Source organism: Elephas maximus, chromosome 2 (genome assembly GCF_024166365.1).
Source record: "Elephas maximus indicus isolate mEleMax1 chromosome 2, mEleMax1 primary haplotype, whole genome shotgun sequence".
NCBI lineage: Eukaryota > Metazoa > Chordata > Mammalia > Proboscidea > Elephantidae > Elephas > Elephas maximus.
In genome coordinates, this window is record NC_064820.1 from 82057157 (window position 1) to 82081588 (window position 24432).

Sequence of the window (24432 nt, forward strand, 5' to 3'; positions counted from 1 at the left end):
ATTTTTCTAATGACGTGTATGGTAGGTAAACCTTTGTTGAGACAAGTTCTTATTTTTTTGTTTTTGGAAAGTAATACATTTGCTCTTTAAAAGTAACTTGTGAGGTAGATTTCCCCTAATTGGTCCTGGCCTGCCTACACTCGGATATAGTGGCTCACAGCATGAGGAGTGCTGGCTGTCATCAATAAAGCAGCAAAGACAATTTTCTCACCACACAGAGGCACCGGACAGGAGCCTTGCAGCTGCTCTCCTCTGACACCCTCAACACACACACAGACGCACCCTCCTCTCATACTGACCAATAACTTCAGTAGCCACTATGGCTGAACCCTGTTGTTAGTTTCTACCGCTGCTGTAACAAATTACCACAAATTCAGTGGCTTACAGCCATCTCAAATGGGTCTCTCTGGGCTTAAATCAAGGTGTCAGCAGGGCTGTACTTCTCCTGGGGGCTGTAGGGCAGAATTCATTTTCTTGCCTTTTCCATCTTCTAGTTGTCACCTGCATTCCTTGGCTGCATCGCTTCCTCCATCTTCAAAGCCAGCAGTGTAGCATCTTTAAATCCCTAAGTCTCCTGCCTCCCTCTTTCAATTATAAGGACCTCTGTGATTACAGTGGACTCACACAAACAATCCAGGATTATCTTCCCATCTCAAGATCCTTAGTTTAATCACTTCTGCAGTGTAACCTAGAATATTCCCAGGTTCTAGGGATTAGGATGTGGACATTTTGGGGGGCCATTATTCTGCCTACCATGCTCTGTCATGAGGATTTCATTACGTTGTCTCATTTCCATTCAGTAACCCTCTGAGAGAGACGTAATTGCCCTCACTGTATGTAGATAAAGAAATGGAGAAAAGTAAAGGAACTTGTCCAAGAAGGTATTTGAACTAAAATACGTAGCCAGGTCTTTCTGACTACAAAACCTTCCTCCTGGTCCCCTGTTCGGCTTTGTTTTTAGAACTCATTTCTCTAAAAAAAAAAAAAAAAAGCTACCCCTTAAAGTGGATCTGAAGGCTTCCTCATATTGCTGCCTGTTCTGGGCCCACCTGCCTGTGGTGCTGCCTCCTGGACCACAGAGAGCCAGATGTGTTTCCGTTGCAGACCAAGGACAGATCCCACATCTGCCCCACTTATGTCCAGACTTGAGCAATCAGTTCTACTCACGACACAAGCATTTTCTCTGGAGCATCTCTATTTTACAACGACCAGGCCCAGACATGGGCAGCCAGGTTGGGATTTCAGTGATGAGAAGGGGCTCCTTGCCTCCTACTCGCCTTCTCCACTTGTTACCTGATGATGACCTCTTTAACAGAGAGCTGAGTCCTTCACTCTGAAGTTAGCAATTGGTGGTGGAAAACCTGTATCTCCGGGAGAAGTAATCTGGTGATGGTGTCGCATGATGTTAATCATCTCTCACTCAGCCTTTGCCCTGTACAGGAAGAAACAGGGTATGAGAACAGTGGGTGCCTGGAAAGGGGAGGTGGAGGGACCATCAGTGCATTGAAAGGGAAACGAATCCTGAAATAAGACTTTTCTGACTTTGTAGTTTTCTTCCCCCTCGGGAACCTCCTTCACGCTCACTTTAAAAATCCCCCAGTGACTGTTGTTTCAGGGGACATCTAGGTCAATCAGCATAACAAAGTGTGTTAAGAAAACCTTCTGCATCCCACTTTGGTGAGTGGTGTCTGGGGTCTTAAAAGCTAGCAAGTGGCCATCTAATATGCGTCAATTGGTTTCAACCCACCTGGAGCAAAGGAGAATGAAGAACACCGTAGACACGAGGAAAGTATGAGCCCAAGAGACAGAAAAGGCCACATAAACCAGAGACTCCATCAGCCTGAGACCGGAAGAACTAGATGGTGCCCAACTACCACCAAAGACTACCCTGACAAGGAGCACAACAGAGTCCCTGATGGAGCAGGAGAACAGTGGGGTACAGAACTCAAATTCTAGTAAAAAGATGAGACTTAATGTTCTGACTGAGACTGGAGGGACCACAGAGGTCATGGCCCCCGGACTCTACGTTAGCCTAAAACTGAAACCATTCTTGAAGCCAATTCTTCCGACAAAGATTAGACTGGACTATAAGACAAAATGGTACTGGTGAGGAGTGTGCGTCTTGGCTCAAGTAGACACATGAGACTAAGTGGACAGCTCCTGTCTGGAGGCAAGATGAGAAGGCAGAGGGGGACAGGAGCTGGTTGAATAGACAAGGGAAATACAAGGTGGAGAGAAGGAGTGTGGTGTCACATTGTAGGGAGAGCGACTAGGGTCACATAACAATGTGTTTAAGTTTTTTATGAGAAACTGACTTGAACTGTAAACTTTCATTTAAAGCACAATTAAAAAATAGAAAACTCTCAAAGCAAGGGGCAGAGGGAGGACATTACACAGAGGATGCTATATGCAAGGGAGGTATTCAGGTAACCTTTGTGCTGTAGATTTCAAGATGGGTCATTAATGGTGAGAGATGTCATGTGTGTTCTTACATGATACCGGGGCCCTTCCCAGGGCACTGCCTCTGAATAATTAGTGCCCTTTGTGTGTACGGATGTTTGGAAGTCAGGCAGTCGCACTTGAAATTTAGGAACAGCATCTTTCTGTCTGGCTGGCTGTCTAAACTAAATTATTTATTTTAAAATACTTATATGGTGTTTATCATGTATGTGCCAGGCACAGCTGTAAGCATTTTACACATACTCGTTTATTTCTTAAAACAACCCTTGTAGTAGTGTGCCCATTTTTCAGATGAGGAAAGTAAAGACCAGTTAAGTAACTTGCCCAAAGTCATGTAGCTAGTAATTGATAGAACCAGAGTTTGAACTTGGGTGCCTTGGCCCCAGAGTCCATACCCTGGGGTACTTGCTGTGTCCTGAGGTTATAGGAAACTTGAGGTGAAAGGAGGAACATGGCTTCTACCTTTATTTATAATCTAATAGGAAAGATTGGTGGCGTAGTGGTTAAGTGCTACAGCTGCTAACCAAGAGGTCGGCAGTTCGAATCCACCAGGCACTCCTTGGAAACTCTATGGGTCAGTTCTACTCTGTCCTATAGGGTCACTATGAGTCAGAATAGACTCGACGGTGGTGGGTTTTTTAGGGAAGATAGAACAAGCATGTATGAAAAGGTATGAGAATACAGCCAACAAATAAGGAAAACAATACATTCTCAAATGTCATCTATTCAGTCATCAAATATTTACTAAGCAGCCGTGAGCATCCAAAGATAAATCCAATGTAGCTTTTGCCCCTGAGGATTTAATGTCTAGTGGGAGCCACAGAAATAAATAAAAACTTAAATTCTCTGTAACAGGTGCACTAGAGGCCTGCACAGGAGAGAGTGGGAGACCTTAGGAGTGGCACCAACACAGACTGGGCAGGGGGTCAGTGAAGGCTTCCTGAAGGAGGAGAGGGATGAATCAGAGGTGGTGAGGCAAACAGATAGGTAAGGGCATTCTAGGCAGAGAGCGCATGGACAAAGGCCTGGAGGTGAGAGGGGTGCAGGCATTCTGCAACATGCAGGCGGTGGGCTAGGGAACCAGAGCCGCACTGTAAGTGATGTCCTGCCCAGCCCAAGAGGGTGGTGGCTCTGTCATATGTAGTAATGGGACCAGGAGGGGTCTAGAGATCAGTGAACACAGCGCCACCACCTCCTCTTCACCCACACCCCATAAGGCCTGGTACTCAGGGCACTGAGCACCTTCCTGACCCCTTCAAGCCTGGGCTAATTTTGTTAATAGAAGCTACATCCCCAAAGGAATAGCTCTCCAAGTATCCCTGTGTCAGTTGGTTCATGACTGCTGTCACCATAGTTAAGGGCAAGAGTGATTACAGCTTGCAAGAACATTTCTGAAGCATTGGATGGATGTGAATTTTGCCCAAAGAAACTTGTGGCCTGGATGCAGTGCCCTCGCATTTTCTTGCATTCTCTGTCACTTGTCCTTCTTCACTCAACTCCTCACTTGATGACTGTGTTCTTTGAAAAGAAATTGGAGGGTGGAGGCAGCTCAGGTAATGGCTCTAAATTCCAGGACCTTGGGCAGAGTCTTGGAAAGAAACCTCCTGAGTCTGCTGGCTCCAGAGATGTGCCAAGGGGAGCCTCTCTTCACATACCCTGCTCCCAGACTGGACAGGCTACCCCGTCCAAGCAGTTGACTGAATTTATTGTTGAAGTTAGAGAAGAAATGCCCTAAACCATAGCCTTGATGATTGCTGCTGTTGTTGTTAGCTGTCATTTAGGCAGTGCAGATTCATAGCAACCCTGTGTACAACAGACTGAAACACTGCCTGATCCTACGCTATCCTCACAGTGGTTATGCTTGAGCCCGTTGTTGCAGTCATTGCGTCTGTCCATCTCCTTGAGGGTCTTCTTCTTTCTCACTGACCCTCTATTTTACCAAGCATGATGTCCTTCTCCAGGCACTTGTCCTTCTGATAACATGTCCAAAGTACCTGAGACAGAATCTCTCCATCCTAGCTTTTAAGGAGCATTCTGGCTGTACTTCTTCCAAGACAGACTAGTTCGTTCTTCTGGTAGTTCACGGTGTATTCAGTATTCTTTTGCCAATACCATAATGCAAAAGTGTCAATTCTTCTTTGATATTCATTTTCCATTGTCCAGCTTTCACATGCATATGAGGCAATTGAAAATACCATGGCTTGGGTCAGACACATCTTAGTCCTCAAGATGACATCTTTGCTTTGCAACACTTTGAAGAAGTCTTTTGGAGCAGATTTGCCCAGTGCAATACATTGTTTGTTTTCTTGACTACTGCTTCCATGGGCATTGATTGTGGATCCAAGTAAAATGAAATCCTTAATAACTTCAGTTTTTTCTCCGTTTATCATGTTGTTGCTTATTGGTCCAGTTATAAGGATTTTTGTTTTCTTTATGTTAAAGTGTAATCCATACTGAAGGCTATAGTCTTTGATCTTCATCAGTGCGTGCCTCAAGTCGTCTTCACTTTCAGCAAGTAAGGCTGTGTTAGGTAGTGGCAATTAGAAAGGAGACATGAGATGTGACTAATATAAGCCAAAACCTATTGAATTGAGTTCTCGCTAACTGTTATTTCAGTTTTTCCTTATTTCCTGGGGCAGTAGGTAATGAATGAGAACCACCAAAAACTGGCACCAGTAGATTAGGGCTTTCTGCTCTTTTCCTGATGAAGAATTTTCTTCTGATTTCTTCCAGAGGATAGAGATGCTGGGGGTGGCAGTTGAATGAATAAATTACTGCTCGGGAGGGAAGCAACTGCTGTGGAAAGGCTTAAGTTGTGGAGATAGGGTGGGTTTGGGCATAGAGGGGACTGGTGGACACCTGTATTAGAGAGCAGTTGCCTTGAGAACTTTGCATTTGACATTCTAGCACGTTTCCTCTGCATCCCAACACCAAGTGCTCCTACAGAGTGCACATTCCACCTCCAGTCCCCGCACTGACCTGTAACCTCCTCCCCTCAACAGTATGTCAACCCCGCCTTTGAAAGGATGATGGGCTACCACAAAGGTGAGCTCCTGGGGAAAGAACTTGCTGAGCTGCCCAAAAGTGACAAGAACCGGGCAGACCTTCTCGACACCATCAACACATGCATCAAGAAGGGAAAGGTGGGTCAAACAAGCAAAACAAATCCACATACTCCTCCCCAGTGCATTTTCTTCTGTGAGTTCTTATGTGATATCCCTAAGATCTGAGTATATAATGATGTTATACTTAAATGAAAATTTTTATGTTTGCAAAATGGCTACTTTGAGATAATTTCGGACGTCAAGTATATCTGTGGATTATGTTGATATAGAAGCTGATGATTCTGTAAAAAGCAATTTCATCCTTTGCATAACTATACCCCCTGTTACTGACAGCATATTGTGCCTCTTTATGAGCTAAGGTCCAACCCTAGAGCTGTTGTATGTGTTTTCATTTCTCTGGTGTTGGCAGAACTTGAAGTATTTAATATCACTATTTCATAAGACCCAGTTTTTTTGTTTGTTTGCCAATTTTTCCTTATCTGTTTTCTTTATCACAGTTCATTATAGACGGGTAGCTTACTTCTCGCTACCGCACCTGTTCCAGCAGTGGCTTTCACTTGCTTCCAGGCAGATGAAGGCAACGGAATAAATGCAGTAGGGATTTTCCCTCAAGCCTCTCTTCCAGGAGAACATTGGCTCTCAAAGCTGGAACTACCTGTACATTTTAAGCATTTGGAATGCTTTCTCACATATTATTTCTTTCATCTTCCTTTCTCTAATGTGAAATAGTTAGATAAGCATTATATTCATTGAATAGGGATGGACGAAAATAGGGCCTTTTTTTAGGGATGCAGTGGGTTTGAATTATATATGATGGCCAAAATTATTCAAAAACCAAATTAGGGGAATGAGACTAAAAAGGAAACAGGACATTATAGTAGTTTTACTCCTGAAATTTTTCCAAAAGAATCCTGCCACACATCTGGTGACCTGATATGCATACCCATGAGCCACCTTGCTGGAGAGACAGGGCAAGAATGGCTACAGGGAATCTCAGTTTCTGATTTAACCTCTCCCTCCCAGAAATAGTGGACATGCCCCAGGGTTCACCCTGAGGTCACCCGGCTCTTCATCCCAGCCCAGGACCTACTTTGTCTCATCCATAGAAACTCTGCAAGGAACCAGACTAACTCTGGGGATGCCTTGGCTGGGAGGCCACAGAGGGTGTTAGAAAGGTGATGGGCTGCCAGGGGAGTTAGAGATATGAATTTAAAGCCAGGTCTTCCACTTCGTGATGTGGGCAAATTGGTTATACTCTCTGAGCCTCAGTTTAAAACCCATTGAAATCTAGTTGATTCCGACTCATAACAACCCTGTAGGACAACTGAGTAGAACTGCCCTATAGGGTTTCCAAGGAGCACCTGGTGGATTAAAACTGCTGACCTTTTGGTTAGCAGCCATAGCTCTTAACCACTACACTACCAGGGTTTCTGAGCCTCAGTTCACCCATTCGTAAATTAAGGATGATAATATCAAGCTCACAAGGTTGTTGTGAAGAATTTGAGAAAGACCTCAGCAGAATCCCTGAACCAGCGGTGGCATCACAGGGGCAGAGCAGGGATCTACCACTTTGTCCCCATCCTGGATTACTGGTTACGTGTCCTGGGACCCACAAAACAGCCTGGTGGTGGGCATGCTGAGTGATGGTCCTCAGTGTATTGTGACTGTGAGCCTCATGTTAGTCAGCATTGCAGTGGGTGTGTTGATACAGCCTGTTGTGTGAAATGTAACTAAAGCATGTGGGAACGTTTTTACTCCATCTGATAAGACCCTCTGTAAAGCAGCCAGAAGCCATGACTGGAGGATTTTAAGAGCTATCTTTGTCCATGTAGGAGTGGCAGGGGGTTTACTATGCCAGACGGAAATCCGGAGACAGCATCCAACAGCATGTGAAGATCACGCCAGTGATTGGCCAAGGAGGGTGAGAGCAAGCTCTTGAAATCTTCTTTTAGCTGAAGATAAAGACTCAGGGCCTACAAGGATGTTGTGTTTGCATTTTGAAATCCCAGGATAAGGATTCGACCCATAAATTCGGTAGAGTTGGGCTGCACAGGATGCATAGTAAGGGCACCTCTGCCCTCTCAGCATCGGCCTCTGATTGATAGAGCTTTCCCTCTCCCACTCTTTTCCTGCTTATGGTCTTTTATAAAGCGTCACCCCAACTTCCCACCTCCACCTTTTCTTTGGTTCTCTCGTCCCCACTACCCTCTGAAAGGACGCAATTTCTAAGCCTTGCCCTTCATGATGCACTGCTCTCCAGCCAGAGCCCCCGGCCTCAGCCCTCTCAGGGAGGGAGTCAGCCTTCTCTCCTTCTGTGGCACCAGCTCTCTGCCGGTCCTCTCTAGGCTAGCATGGGCCTTGTTCCACATGGGGTAGGAGAGCCCTGAAGGTCACAGGTTAGGGAGAAAATGGCGTATCTGATTAAGAACTGAGGGAATTTGATTCCATTTCATCTCAGATTACCAGAGAAGCCTATTTATTTTGTGGGGAGATAAGGTAAATATGCAATTCCTTTCCCTTTTCCCAGTTAAATTTTGTGAGAAGGTTTACAGAGCCAAACAGAGTCCCCTAAAAATAAATTACTGATGAGCCTTTGTAAACCAACCTGAAGGTCAACACCAACCTCATGGTATAGGTTTATAAGGGATACACAGGTTGCATGACGTTATGGGGAAAAAAAAAAAAAAAAAAAAGATGGCAGTGAATGTGCCGGTAGCTGGAACAGGAGAGTCCCACCAGTGACTCTTAGGAAGATCTAAGTGCCTTGAAAATTGTTGCATAATTAGAAAACCCAAAATTCCATAAAAGCAACAAAGTATTTGTGGATTGTTTTCTCTCCAATTTTACTTGTTTGGTTAGTTTTGAAATTGTTCCCCTTTCAGTTCAGAGACTACCGCCCAGTATTTCACGTCATTTTGTCATTGGTGGTCCCGTTTCCCTTCACTCTGGATGGCCTGGGCACTGATAGGCGCCTGACCAAGGGTGACGTGCTGCAGAGAGAGGCTGCCCACCCACCCTCCGGCCCTCCTCCTGAGCAGCACAGGCCTTCGTATCTCCATTGCCCAAGCGGTTAGCACTCAGAGGCCACACAGGATGGAGACAGTGCCCATGGCTGTCGCTTTGTTTTTATCATCATCCTTAGGCCAACTCCTCAGAAAACTGAAGCTAAGAATCACTTTGTGTGTGCCTGACCAGATGATTAGTAACCAAAGCAGAGGAGAGACACTTTTGCCCAGGAATTTCCATCAGATTACATTTTTCTGATCTTTCTGATTTTATGGATAAGAGAAAGAAGGCCTTTTGTCCAGTTTTATTTTTCCCCAACTGCTTGTAGGCAGTGAGCTCTCAAAGGCAGTTCTAATTAAAAGTAGAGAAATTTTACCTCTTCCTGTTCGGTCAAGCTCGTTACAAATTACACAGTATTTTTGATGCTCTCTTCAGAGACCTCTAGAGAAAACTGATCCAGATGGAGAGAGAGAAAGAAGCCATTATTATAAAATCCAACATAACTCGCTGTATTTCATGGCATGGCTGGGGCACCTGTGGTTCTTTGCCTGGTCTCCCTGTGGTCATGAGTTTCAGGATCTAGTCTTGACCTTGAAATAAGAGGATTTTTCTCTGCCTGAAAGACACTACCATAATGATGCCCATGCTATGAAGAATAAGGAGTATTAAGTATAAAAACAGCAACCATGGAAATTGCTCATTGTTCAAATGAGCCTTTTATATAAGCTATAAAATCATTAGTGTCAGCAGAATTAAAACTAATTTTGTCTGTAGTAGAATTTCATCCTATTACTGAAGATATCTATGAGCCAAACTTCAGGAGTCAGTTATCAAATGAAATACCCATTAGGAAAGTGTTTCACAGTCTGCTGCGATCAGAAGGGAGGCACAGTGTGTGAAGGCACGTGTGCACATGTGTGAAAAGCGCGTTTTCTATAGATGAAGCTTTGTCTGAATTTTAAGTCTGCTCTGGAATGGACAGTGGAATTTTGCTTTAAGAAGACTGTTAATATTTTCATTTGCTGATTTGATGAACCATCTAATATCTGACTCACTAATAACTGATTGTTTATGTTATTAGGAAAATTAGGCATTTTGTCTCCCTCAAGAAACTGTGTTGTACCACTGACAATAATAAGCAGGTACGGTATTCAGTTTGCTCCATTTGCTTTGTCAGCTTGTCCATGCGTTACATTCTCCTCTATGCTCAGCTTGTCTTTCTCCATGTCTTACTGTAGTTGCCAATTAAGGTTTATGGAAAAATTAGGCTCCTCTGACAAATATTAATAAAAAATTCCCCTGCAAGCCTAGACTACTTTATTAGTAGTGCACAACAGTTTTGATTTTGCTTGTGGCTAAGCTCTAGACTAATGTATTTTATGACAGCATAAAATTCTTCCTGCAGATAAAAAAAAGTTCTCTTTGCTATCTGTTTCTTAAAAAGTTTATATCCATTAGAGCGTTTCACCCTTACAAATTCCTATCAAAACCAAGACTCACTGCAAATTAGTACTGTGACTTTTTTTCTTCCATTGCATCGTGCAGAGCAATACATTAGAGTGTTATCTTCTGAAGTAACAATTTTAATAAGCTGCTATATTTAGTAACTTTTTCTGGTAGTTTTATAATACAGAGCAACATTGGTATCTTTTTAAATCCATTGTTATTTTTTCTATTTGATTTAGACTTTCAGTACTAAAAACAAAAAAAAATTTTTTTTTTTTTTTCTGTACTGGGTTATGTGTCCTTTCATTTCATGCTTTAAAATTTGTGGGTTAAAAAGTACTCAACAAACATTAATTACCAATGATCTGTTTTTGAAAACATACAAAATATAGTCTTCGACTTTGATGAAGCTTTTTTAAAAAGGGACAGTATCTCTCCAGAATATAAAGGGCTTCTGGGCATAATGCCATTTAAATCAAATGTGGTAGAGACTTGTGAAGTGCATGATAAGTCGCTGAAGTCCAGGCAGGGCAAGGAAATGAACTGGGGGCCACAGATCCCCGGGATGCTTTGGCCCCTGCTGGTGAGAAGTGGTCTCCTCCAGAGGAAGTCAGGGTAAGCTGTGTAGGGTTGTTTAGTCAATTGTCTCAATGCATCAAATGTGTCCATATCCGTATGCGTCTTCATAATGCTTTTTCAACGTAAAATGCCTGAGTATTTCATCTGGAACCAGGAAATTGTCACTTAATATAAAGTCATACAGGTAGGAAAGGACCTCTGGGAAAGGAAGGAAATTGATGTTCAGCAAATGATAGACGTACCAGGAGGAAGGATGGTGATGTAAGTGGAGGTCTTCCTGACAGGTGACACAGACAGTGTCTCTTTAGAGACGAACCATGGAACGCAGGCAGTGCAAACCAACATTTATTGGCTGTAGCTCTTCAGGGCAGAACACGGGCCCACCTGGACTCACTCATTCCTATGCCAGAAACTAACCCAAGTACACAGTTCATGTCCAAAACCAAGCACACCCTTCCCACACTAGCCTAGCCTTGCTCTCTTCCTTCCTCCCTTTCGTGCTTAATGAATGGGACCCCGATCTCCCTGTCACCAGTGCCCTTGCAACTCCATTTGTACAAATCCTACCAGTCTTTCAAGGTCCAGCCCAAGAAATGCAAAGTAACCTTTCCCTCCTCAAGGTCCCTAAAGCCCCTTCTTTGACTCATATCTCCCGCCCCACCCATCAGAGCTCTTTGTGTGTTAAATGTCCCTCTTTCCCCTGGCAGGGTCACCAGGCTGTGCTTGTCTGTGTGCACCCACACTGCCTGGCACACAGTAGGTCCTTGAAACTGTTGGCTTGAATTAACACGAATGTCTCAATCTTGGTTTTCTGCCAGCCTTTCTGCCTCCCAGGAAAAGCAGGCAGGCCCTCAGCGCAGGACTTAAGGACTTAAGGATGCAGAAGCCAGGGGCCACCTCTTCCTTTCTGAGGCTCTAAATAGAAGCATCTTCTCTCCCAGGAGTTAGCTGGTGTCCTGAGAAGAGCGAAAACACTGAGCTCTGATGCCCTGAGCCATTGACGTCACCTAATGGTGCTGCACAGGCCTAGAGAGACACTTAGATCTTCCAATAATGAGCATTCTTCTCTCTCTGACTAGCCAGTGTTTCTCCTCCTCACAGAAGGAGGCTGAAGTGAATGGCAATGGAATGTGTGACAGGAAGGGCTCCCAAGAGGGGGGAGCTGCCTGTCTGCAGGCGGTTCCGGTGGCGCTGCTTTCTGGGGCTTAGCCCTGACGTCAGAATCTGCCCATGCGTTTGCATTTTAACAAGGGATGAGATGGTGAGCCATGCTGCTGTCTTCTGGGTGATGCTTGTCATCAGCAAAGATCTCTTTTCCTGTGTGAACCCTGTAGCTCTTTGCCAAAAGGCTGGAAATGCTCAGTGAAATTTGTTTGCTGTAAACATTGCCTCCCTGTTTTGCACACTCACACACAAACACACACAGTCTCTCTCTCTCTCTCTCACACACACACACTTCCCGTTTATATGTATTAAACATCTATGCTGGCACCAGGGACACAAAGCCTGCGCCCCGAAGTCCATGGGGGCCATGGACAGGTGAACAGAATAAACGGAGGTGTGAACCGAGAGCTGGAGAAGCATACAAGGCAGGAACCTAAGGAGACCATTTAGAGTTTGTCTAGAATAAGTGGCAGCAACTACAGTCTACAGGCCAAATTTGGCCTGTTTTGTAAGTAAATTTTTATTTGAACACAGCCAGGCTCATTCGTTTACATGGTGTCTGAGGCTGTTTCCACTGCAATGGCAGAGTTGAGTAGCTGCGACAGAGACTGTGTAGACTGCAAAGCCTAAAGAATTGACTGGCCCTTCACAGAAAAGGTTTGCCTACCCTATTTCTAGAAGATAATTTTCTTTCTCAAATTTCCCACTTTCTTAGGCCGGGGAAAGTTTACCCAGACCCTGCAGAAATCCCCCTCACACACACACACTTCCCTGGGCCCCCTTTGCTTTCATGCCAACCCCTGCATCCTGTTTCAAAGCCTGTATTCCTATCAGTGAAGATGTGAGGACCTGGTTTTCTCTGAGGCTTTTTTCTTTTCATGAGGTGAAGATCCAAATTCAAATGCGTGACTCAAACTGTGTAATTCCAGTAATCTGCCATTGTGTCTGGGAATCAGGCTCATAGGGCAGAGGAGGCTTCCAGGACCTTGGCATTATACCAGCTCTGATGAGCAGGCCCTGAGGAAGGGGAACTTGGCCCAAAGCAGAGGGGCTTCAACACTGCCGTCCCCCAGCCCAATCAGACAAGAATCCCCTGGTCTCACTCTCCTCCAGGCCTCAGACATGAGAATATGGGCAGTACAAAAAAAAACAAAAAACCAAACCAGTTGTCATTGAGTGGATTCGGACTCATGGCAACCCCACGTGTTTTCAGAGTAGAACCACACTCCACAGAGTTTTCAATGGCTGTTCTCTTTCAGAAGTGTGTCACCAGACCTCTCTGTCGAGGTGCCTTTGGGTGGGTTCCAACTGCCAACCTTTTAGTTAGTAGCCAAGCGCTTAACCATTTGTGCCACTCAGGAACTTCTAAGGTTTTGACTGATTTTTCAGAAGTAGATCACCAGGCCTTTCTTCCAAGGTGCCTCTGAGTGGACTCAAACCACCAATCTTTCAGTTAGCAGCTGAGTGCTGTTTGCACCATCCAGGAAGCCAGATGTACAAGTAGTAGGCTTGGAGCCCCAGGGAGAGAGTGCGGGAATCCAGCAGGCAGGAGGCTGGGGCTGCAGCTGGCAGTGTCCATGGGGACTGCCTGGCCCTCTTCTGAGGGAAGGATGACACAAGGCCGTAGAGAAACCCTCAGGGAGGCACAGATGTCTCACATCACAGAAGGGGAAGTGGTTTTCCTGTGAAGTCAGGGACCACAGCCCACCCAATGAGCAGCTCCAGAACAGATTTTCTTGTTCAGCGTGGAGGGCAGGAGGGTAGGCTTGTGCAGGGGAAGGACCACGGCCAACCTCAGAGGAAGCATTCTGCTCTCTGGCTGTTCAAGGTTCTTCCAAGACAAAGGCAGGTTAGCAGAATGAGACCAGCTCCACTTTGACTCTGCACAGGGCTTTACAGAGCTGGAAAGTAGGGGTTTCTGCCTGTGGGATTTCATTGACCCTCATTTAATGACAGAAAGGTTATTTAAACCATGAAACAATAGGAAGGACCTAGTCTCTGAATGAAGAACAGTTATTTAATTTGACTGAATTTGGCTTTGTTGAAAAAACTCCCTACTTGTTTCTTTTACCGCACCAAAACCCATTGCCGTGGAATTGATTCTTACTCATAGCGACCCTGTAGGACAGAGTAGAGGTGCCTCGTAGGGTTTTCAAGGTGGTAATCTTTATGGAAGGCGACTGCCATATTTTTGTCCCTAGGAACTGCTGCTGGGTTCAAACTGCCGACCTTTTGATTAGGAGCTGAGTGCTTTAACCACTGTGCCATCAGGGTTCGCTTCTTTCACTGCAGGCTGATGTAGGTGTTGTCTCAGCCTAATATCAGCCTGGGGACCAACATTTAGGAGTCATTGCTTTAAAAGCACTCTTACATATGTAACTGGTTTGAGAAATGAGGGCCAAATTGGCCAAATTTACAATGGTGCAGTCTTGCTTCGAGGTACACTTTTGGGGGTCATGCATATTTTGTTTCATAGTAAGCTATTTAGTCCTGAAATTGTTGTAAAGTTTAGAAACAAATAGGGCTTTACTGTAACACTGCTGCATAAGACTAAGCCTGTCAGACGTGCCCCAAACACGATGTGAAGGGTAAAGAGGGTCAGAGAGCAGGAAGGAGAAGCAGGGCCTTCAGTTTTGTGAAGGCTTGGTGTGGGGAAGGAGGGACAGGCCCCGAAGGCAAAAGCAGAGGAAAGCTTTAGGGGAGCAGCTTAGGCTCAACATAAAAAAGAATTATTTAACAAAGTCAGTGGCCTCAGTGGGTGGTGAGTTCCACACCATGGGAGGTAATCAAATAGAAGTAGGCTGAGCACTCAGGAGGAAAAGTCACCTAGGGAGTACACTCATTTGCCAGAGCATGAACTAGATCAGTGGTTCTCGGAGTGTGATTCCCTGGACCAGCAGCAGCAGCGGGCTAGGAACCAGTTAGAAATGCAAAGTCAGACCCACAGCCCTCAGGGACTGATTCTCTCTATAGTTTGAGAGCTACTGGACTAGATGAATAGCTCGAGACTCGGATGGTATCGGTTTTGATCATTGGTTAATGAGCAGAGTCTGTTCTGGGCTAAATAGAAAGATTATTTTCAGTATCCTTTGGCCTTCCCCTCCTGAATATGAGGACCCTATTTTATTTTTTAACCCGGGTTCTTTAGAGCCCTGCAGTGTGGGAGGACCCCAGGTCAGCTTCAGCCCACGCCTGGCTTATGCTCTGCACCCACGCTGCTCAGCACTGGGAGCATTAGCTACACGTGGCTCGTCAGATTGGGATGTGCTGTAAATGTAAAATACAGACTTGGTCTCAAAGACTTGGTACACACAAAAAAAAGTATATAAAATATCTCATCAAAAATATCTCAACCTCATATTGATTAAACATTGAAGTGATAAAATTTTGGACATAATGTTTTAAATGAAATATTAAAATTAATCACACCTGTTTTTACTCTTTTAATGTGGTACTGAAAAATTTAAAATCACACATGTGGTTTGCATTTGTGGCTCACCTCATGTTTCTGTTGGGCAGCGCTGGTCTAGACCTTTCTTCTCCTACTAGCTCCTATCATAAGTTCACCTGCTTGTGCCCTCTCACAGGTGACAGAGGACGTGGTGAGCAATTCACAGTCTAGTTTCTGCCAGAGAACCAGCTCCAGGACTGGGACATCAGGGAGCAGAGCCCACCAGCCCTGCAGACTTACTGAGCCTCCCAGAAACAATGCTGCAACTCATTCCCCTGAGCTGGGCTGCAAGAGGCCCCCAGGAATGCTTTCACCCTTAGGGACGACTTTCTGATGGGCTGCAGAGTGGGGAGAGGATTATTCTCAAAGGGTCCAGACATTTTTAGGAATGCTTTAGCCAGCAGTGGGTAGAGTTGGCTGGTTGAGGGAGATGACCAGCATCCCCAAATCCAAATACCCTCCTGTCCAATTGTGGAAACAGGCCAAAGCCACCAGTTGATAGCTGGGTAGACTTTCATCCTGGGCTCAGCCAGCTTTTACTGACATGTCAGACGAGGAGACTGTGCTCTGTTCTCAGCAGGCTCAGGGCCTTCACCCCGCTGAGAACGAGAGCAGTGGCTGAGTGTGACCTGACAGCTCCACCAAACCGTTGTTTGTCCTTTCCAGCAGGCTCCCCATCCCTGCCCCAAGGACCATACTCTTGTTTGTGCTGAGTGCTCCAGGAAGGAGTTAGCCTATACTCATTTTGGTTTTCTTCTTCCCTCCTGACCCTTCTTTCTTTTACCCATACTCCTTCCAGTTTCCCCCCTTAGGCCTAAGAGGAATCCAAAGACTTTTCCATCTGGCTTTACACATGCTTGGACCATCCTCAAGATAACAGGCTCCCACCTGTGACCCTGGTCCCCACACCCAGACTGGCTCTATTGGGGGTGTCCTGGGCCTTCAGTGCCCTCTGGCCTCTACTCTCCCCACATTTGGCAGTCCTATTCCCCTTATTCCTTCCCGGCATGCATCTTCCCTGAGCGGCCTTTTCACAATTCTTGGCCTTCTCCTCCAGGGTGTGAAAAAATGGGGACTTTAAGAGTGGCAAATCCTAAGACAGTCTAATATGTCTCGGTACTGTCTTTCAGAGAGCCCACTTGGCTAAAGTTCCAGATCCCTAATTGAGCAGGCTTCAAATTATAGCTAACTTGAGCACTGCATGTGGTAAGGAAAAAAAAAAAAAACTGTGTACAAATTGGGGAGCTGAGCAACCAAATACATGCTACTTTGATTCTCTCCCCACTGCCCTCCTCTACCCGATGTGACCCTCTCAGTGGCGCAGCACTATTGTCTTTTATTTGTAAAGGGAGCATGTGAGGCAGGTGATGCAGAACCTAACCAGTCAGAAGTGTGTGAGGTGATGTCTTGTTTACAAACTTTACTGAGCAGTTACCATGCACTGGGTGCTTGGGGTCCTAAGATAAATGACAGCTTCTGCTACAAGGAGACTAGTCAGGGAGCAAGACATATGCTCAGCCTGAGGTATCAGACTGTGCTGGGCAGGGTGGGCCTCTTTCCTGAATATCATCAGATATCTGAAATGGGAAAGGAAGAGGAAAGACGGCTCTGAGCAGAGGTTAACGGAACATACCAAGTAGAGAAGAGGGACTCAGCTCGGTGCATTTAGGAAACTGAATGTGGTTTGGAATGGCCAGAAGAAGGAATGGGTGTGGTAAAATGGCAAAAGGTGAGACTGGAAAGACAGCTGGGCAGACCACAATGGGTCTTGCGTGCCAGGCTGAGTCTGCACTTAGCCTGAGGGCATCGGGGTCTGCTGCTGTAGAGTCGGAGCTGACTCAGGTCGACCCCACGTGTCACAGAATAGAACTGAGCTCCACAGGGTTTTCTTGCCTGTAGTCTTTATGGAAGCAGATCGCCAGATCTTTTTTCTGTGGCACCACTGGGTGAGTTTGAATCACCAGCCTTTCAATTAGTTGTTGTTGTTATTAGTTGCCATCAAGTTGACTCCAACTCATGGCGACCCCTGTGTGCAGAGTAGAACTGCTCCATAGGGCTTTCAAGGCAGACCTGTCTTCTGTGGCACTGCTGGGTGGGTTTCAATTGCCAACCTGTCAGCTGGTAGTCAAGTGCAAACCATTTCACAACCCAGGAACCCTGAGGGCATTGAGAGTCACTGAAGAAACAGAGCCTGATTGGGTTCGTGTTCTGTGAAGATCACTCTACCTAGCGTGGGCACAGATTAGAGGAGGCTGTGGGGTAGTGGGGAGTTCACAGAGAAGATGGGGAGGTCTGATCTAAGGGGGAGCTGAGGGGTAGGAGGAGGGAAGAGAGTAAAACTGAGAGGAGAGAGTGGCTGGTGAGGGGAATGAAGAGAGAAAGGCACCTTGAATTAATTTGCCAGTTTCTGTTCATTGCTAATCCCTAGTGATAAAAACAGGTTTCATTTTGTTCTGAATTCCCACTGTTTGGGACCTGTCACATGTTTTTGAAAGCGCATGGACCCTTTGCTGCTTCCTTGTCCTTTAGGACTCAGCTTGGGTTCTCTTCCTTCCAAGAAGTCTTCCTGGACCTGCCAGCCTATGTCTGTACCCCCGGTGACTATGATGCCTTTTGTCTGCGTCACCACTGGACCATTCATCTTATGTTGCTTTGGGTCAGTTCTCACCTTGGGGCAGGGACATGGATTATGCCTCTTTGTTCTCCCTGCTGTGTATGCCCAGGAGACACTCAGGAAATTATTTTGAAAACTAATTTTTACTCCCTAACACAATAAACTTTGGAAGGCATAGGAAATTAAAGATGCAGCTTCTGTTGAGTCCCAAACTATTACAGGTAGAGTTTTGATCTCTATGAAGCCAATATATGCATCACCTGGTCTTACAAAGACTATTTGCTGTATTCTTCCAAGACTCGTATCCAAGTGTGACTTCTTAAAAGGAAGTTGGAGAACAAGAGCACTTCAACTGAAAACATGACTTTAATTTTCCCCGAAAATGATATTCACCATTTTAGGGATGTATTTTACATGGTTGGTAAGTACAGTGACGTAGAGTTTGTACATATGTACCTTATTCACAGAAGGGGCGGCTCCAAGGTATTTGTCGATATATTTGGTAAAGCCACTAAGTAAACAAAATTATCCAAAACTTTCCATTTAGCATTAGTATATATTTACAAGAATCTATTTCAAGAAAGGCCTCTGATATTGCAAAACCACATTTTTTTCAGAGAAACCACATTTTAAAGAGCCAACCCCTGAAGAGATAAGGTCAGCCGAGTGCAGCAGCACTTGTGGATGGAGGACCTGTGGGAGGCTGTGAGGGGATGGGGCAGCAGGCATCACAGCAGGGGCCAGGGGAGTCAGACAGGTGTACTGAGAATGCAGCGACAGAGTGTGTCCCTGGGGGGAAAGCTTTGGCCCAGAGGAGGGTCAGACAACTTCCTCCTTGGTGGCTGATGTAGCTGCTCATGACAGGTTTCTTGAAGACCCAGAGGTCTGAAGCTGGGAGATGAAGGGGGAGGGTAAACAGAGAACATTCCAGGCAGGAGCCCAGTGGGGGAGGAGGCCGTCTAGTTGCAGGTGGACACAAGATGTGGGGGTGGGAGGGTGTCCTGCACACTGGCAGGAGCAGCTCTGGAGCTCTGGACCCTGGGAGTGCTCTGCCCTGCAGTGATGAGTTCCTTTGCCCTGTGCATTCTCTCATCCTGTCCTCTTTGTCACCTCAACAGGTATTCATAAGGGTCTTGGCCAGTGATGGGAACAGCTGGGAGGTGGAGGATGGGAAAAACAGAAGGGAGGAAACTGTATGCCTGAGCTGGAAATAAAGTTTCCACTGGGTGAAACCACTAATGTTGGCTAACAGTTGGGGCTCAATATGGGAAGCAGTTTTAAACAAGGAGAAAAAGTAGTTTGATCTAAGAAAGGCAAGATAGATTTGGAATGAATGATAAACAAACATAGCTGAACTCGCTTAAAAAATTACATGGTTTGTCTAACACATGTAAGACAACTAGGATTTAGAAGAAATCATACGGTGGGGGCCTTTAGAGAAGAGGATTTCCCCCCCTAAACTTGATTAAAAATTTAAAGGCTGTATTTTTGTATGATGTGTGTCATTCAGGCTGTTGCAAGACGCTGCTCATCTTGGAGACTTAGACCAATAGACTTTCACATCACCTTAGACCTGACTTAGGTTAAAGTTTTACGTACTTACCAATGTTTTATGCACTTTATAGGTATTGGCACTATCTGAAAAACAAAATTTTTTTTCCAAAGCAACAACTTAAAAGTTCTAACTTAGAAGATGTTAGTTCACTTTGCACTGAAGAGAACTTTTCCGTTTTTGGCATTTTGCTCAGCTTAACTAAGCTGAGCGTTCACTCCTCCATTCAGTGAGCACCAGCTGCCTCCTGGCACTTCAGGCCGGTAGGAGACATGAGGATGCGTGGGTACATGAGGACTTTAGTCACCCTGTGTCTCCCCACATCTGCTCGCACTATAGTCCCCACCCACTCAGCCACCTCCACACTAAACCTAGGTGCTAACGTCAGACTGCTTGCTCTCCTGTACCCACTGCGTATAAGAAGCCATTTCATTCTGAAAAGTGTGTCTTCCTAACAACTCACGACTTCCTCCCTTTTCTCCTCCCCACTTGCACTTCATTTCACGCCATCACGACCTCTGGTTTCCTGTACTTGCCTCATGACTGCTTCGCTCCGCCTCTACTTAGTGACGTGTTGGAGTGGCTCACACAGCTTGCAAGAGCCAGTTGTTTAATTTTCTGGAATTTTGTGAGCTAGTTATTAAACGAGCCATTATTAAAAATTATATAAACATGGCAATGAAATAAAGTATATTTTAAAAATGTAGTAAGTACTCAAAATCTATCACTTCTAAGTATGTTACATTTTACTACTATCTATGCTGTTGAACTTATTTATATCTAGTTTACCTGTATTGTTTTGTCTGTGTGTGTATTATGAAAATACTACACAATGTACTTCTGCATGACCCTCCCAACTCCACATTCATTGATGTCATGTAGGTAGCTTGAAACAGCCATTGTGAGAGTATTTTCACACCAAGGAAATCAGCAAATACTACAAATGCTACAAATCAGGGCTTGGTTTATTTTTTGGTTGATTTTCTGGACTTAGAGTGATGGAGAAAATATTAGTAATGCAGATTAAACTTAGGAGTGCTATGTCTGTAGCTGTTTCATTATCAACAGCACAAAAAATTGAAATGTTCCTCCAGGATTCAAAAACTATTCTCCATCTGTCTTAGTTACCTAATGCTGCTGTAACAGAAAATACCACAGGTAGATGGCTTTAACAAAGAAATTTATTCTGTCCCAGTCTACCAACTGACTTTCATGTCAGAACTCTATTCATTCATCAGTTTCAACCATAGACTGGCTACTGATTCAGGAGTTCAGTGAAAATCAGTGAAAGTATTTTGTGAGAATCAATTGGCCCTACAGAATTTAAAGAATGGGCTATAGTTTACTAAACCTTGTTTTGTATTAGTAAATATAAAACATACCTTTTTCAGTGAGCTGGTCATTAATCAGCACTGCATTGATTACCTTCCTATCCAGTCCACACTCCTCATTCTAAAGGGCTCTCTAGTGGTTCCTCATCACCCGAAAGACAGCCGTCTGACATCTTTAAGGAGCATCCAAAGATACCTGTGACCTCGTTCCTGCCCACTGTCCATTTCATTCCCTGCTACTTTACTGAAGCCACACCAACCTATTTCTAGTCCCCTAAACACACCAGCCTTTTTCATGCCTCTGTGTTTTGCACGTCCTGCCCCTTTACTGCCTGATTTTTCTTTTTCTTGTCCTCCTGGAGAACTCCTGCTCACCTGACCCAAGTCAAGCTTCTGTTCTATGAATTTCCCCTGACCACTTATCTCCTCCACTTACCACACTATTTCAGCCCTGCCAGACCTGTATCGTCAGGGCAGGATCCTGTCTTAGTACATCTCTACATGCCCATCTCCTATTGATGCTACTGACTCACTCAGTAAATATTTGATAAATGGAGGTTACTGAGAAGCTTTCATTTTAATAACCATAATAAGATGTATCATATATGGAACACTTAACATAGTGCCCCTTACGCTGCAAGTTCTTTTCATACATCAACTCCTGTAATCCTCACTGCAACTCCATGAGGGTAGATTCTATGGTCCTCTTTTTACAAATGAGGAAACCGAAGCTTGGAGCAGTTAAGACACCTGTCAAGGTTTCACATAGGATATATGTGGCAGAACTGGGACTCAAACCCTAAAGTAGTTAGTACCATGATTAAAGAAATTCAAGTGCATATTCTGAACATTCACATGAGAGAAAAGTTACCTTTATTTGGGAAGTTAGGTGAAGACTTCATGGAGGAGGTATTGATTGAGGTTGCTTCAAAAGATGGATAGAAGTTGTCCTTGTGGGCAGAGAAATCCCATGCAGAAGAGAAAAGTTACCCAGAGTCAAAAGAGGAGAGAATGGTCAGGCTTGTTTGGATCCCTGCATGTGGAATGGAGTAGAGGAGATTGAGCTGGGAATGAAGTTGGGAGTCAGACCACTCAGTTGCCCACCTGCCTTTGCCCAGCTACCTCTGGCAAAGCCATCCCTGGTGGCTGTTTGGACAGAAGTAAATTATACCACATGTTCCCTGCCCCAGTCCAACCTTTGTCTACAGATGAAATCAAGTTTAAATGAGTATCAGACAGTCCATGAGAGGAAGTTACAGTGGGACACTTTGGAGGTATGCTATGGAATACTAGGAAAGTGAGGTGGCTAGCTGTTTACAGTGGAGTCTTAGGCGTCTCTCAGGAAAAGCTGGAGCCCTCTGACCACTGCTGCTCTGAAGGCCACTGAACCAACCCTTCATGTAACCAGGTGCTCATTAAACATGCAGTAATGCATGTTGAGTGTTGTCAGTTCTAACCCTACATTTCAAAATTCATCTTTCTATTGTATCTCGGAGGTACTGCATCTAAGAAAAGTTAAAACCCAGCCATTGTGCTACCAACTTCTTTACCTATAGGGTCTTTACTTTCAACATGTAGTCAGAACAGTGACTCTCTGGAATAAAATCCATCTCTGAGGATTTTACTCAAGTGTTTGGGTCTTCACCTATGTGGTACCTCAATTAAATAATTTCTAAGAGCAAAATTCCAGTAACTATGGTCCCTTCTAGTGCCATTGCTGGAAAGCGAAGTAAGGCCGAGGAAGAATTTGGAGTGTTTTTCATTAAATTAGCTTTGCCCTGTTTTGGAAAAATCTGACTCTTGCACTCAGCTTTCTGCCCCAGTTTGCTGAAGGCTAAGTTTTGAGGTTGAAATTTCAGAGGTTGGCTCCAGGAGATTGAAGAGAGTGTGCATCCCTCAACCCAGATCACAACGTAAGGAATAAGTTAAATTATACACTTTCATGTTATTGGTTAGTCAAATAAGATGACTGTGGAATTGAATGCCAAATGGGTGTGATCCATGTACTTAGGCATAAGAGGAAAGAAAAGGGCCCAGTCCCAGCCTGGTATCATTCATTCCACAAGCACTTATTGTGTACCAATCATGAACCAAAACTATGGTACTATGAACAGAAACCGTACATGCAGCCCACTCTCAAGCTGCTTTGAGTCTGGTAGAGGTTTGTGAGAAGGCATTCAGATCATTAACCCAAAACAACAACAACAACCCACTTCCATCAAGTCAATTCCAACTCATTTTGACCCTACATAATGGAGTAGAACTGCCTCATAGGGTTTCCAAGGATGTAATCTTTACAGAAGCAGACTGCCACATTTTTCTCCAGTGGAGTGTCTCTTGGGTTCAAACACCCAATCTTTCAGTTAGCAGCTCAGCATTTGACCACTGGACACAAAGTTCCTTATTCAGATTATTAGATGTGTCAAAAAAGAATTTAAGTGCCTATTTAGAGAGTAAGGAGCTCTGGTGGCACAGTGATTAATGTGCTCGGATGCTAACTGAAAGGTCAATGGTTTGAACCCACCAGCCACGGAAGCCACGTTTACATCTACCTACTCAATACTGGGTAACAGCAGTACCATTAAGCACTAAGGCTGAATAGTAAGGAACATGGAAAGGCTAAAGCAGTGGTCTCAAGCCTTGCACTTGGGATTTACCTGGAGAGTTAAAACACACGCACACATAGTCATGCCTGGGTCTCAGCCACTCTGATATATTGGTCTGGGGGTATAGGCTGGACAATGGAATTTTGAACACTCCCCAGGGGACTCCAGTGTACTGCTAAGATCAAAAACCACCATGCTAAAGAGTGAAGGAAAAGCCTTTGAGTGATCTGATCTGGTGTAGTCAGGTTAGGTTAGCCTAGGAAGGTTTCCTGATACACATTTGGAAAACAGGGGTGCGATTTGACCAAAGCCCATGGAAGGGCAGGCTCATAGAAGGATGGCCCGTGTACAATTCTCACAGGGAAACCATGACACTGTAGAACCTCCAAGGGCAGGGACCGTGCCTTCATTGTCTTTGTGTCTATCTCCCTCACGAGCCCCGACACACAAAGGACACACAATAAATATCTGTTGAGTGAATGTTTAGATCCAGGGAGAGAGAAGGCGTGGTGTTTCGGCAGAAGTCATGGTTCCAGGAAACAGAAGCCCTTTGTGGGGTCTTCCAAAGGCGTTGTCTGGACTAGAGACATGGAGTATAGCGTGGGCTATGAGTTTCAACAAGTTTGGCAGAAAGGTTTGTAGAACAGGCACTGGCCCAGGAGAACTCTCTCTCTCTGCCAAGCACTATGAGGATGGGGACTCTGCCTGTCTTGTCGTCAGCTGTGTCTGCAGCACCCAGCACACAGCTTGGTATACGGAGGTGCTCCCTGAATGGATGGATGATGACCTGAGCAATTGACCTCACTAGAACTGGCAACAAACACAAGAGTGTCTTTGTCTGCAAGGCTGACCTAAAGGCACTTTACTTCCAGACAACAGTGAGATTTGGGACACGTGTGACACAATTCAATTCCACAGTCTGCATCCCAGGTCCTGTTGTTTGTTTTAGCTGTCAGGTTTTTTTTGTCTTTATTTCTTTTCCACATTAATCTTTCAGGTCTATAAGATCTGGTCGGGAAAGTAATGGTGTGGGTAGGATTTATTTAGTTTTCTGTTTCAATTTAAATTTGAAAAAATGCACCCAGCACTCTTAGTCCAAGGGCACTTCTATTTCAAAATTTTAAAAATCATCTTTAATAAATCATCATCCTTGTAGCT

General features: G+C 44.8%; 1 protein-coding gene across 7 annotated transcripts in view; it reads left to right on the forward strand.

Annotated features, from left to right (window-relative positions):
* PDE8B (phosphodiesterase 8B) overlaps positions 1 to 24432 on the forward strand; it is a 310368-nt gene that overhangs the window by 195651 nt on the left and 90285 nt on the right. For all 7 annotated transcript variants that reach the window (XM_049866266.1, XM_049866271.1, XM_049866276.1 and 4 more), the window contains 3 exons: positions 5463 to 5603; positions 7358 to 7446; positions 9613 to 9673. In XM_049866266.1, coding sequence (XP_049722223.1) covers positions 5463 to 5603; positions 7358 to 7446; positions 9613 to 9673 — 291 coding nt within the window. The remainder of the gene's footprint in view (positions 1 to 5462; positions 5604 to 7357; positions 7447 to 9612; positions 9674 to 24432) is intronic.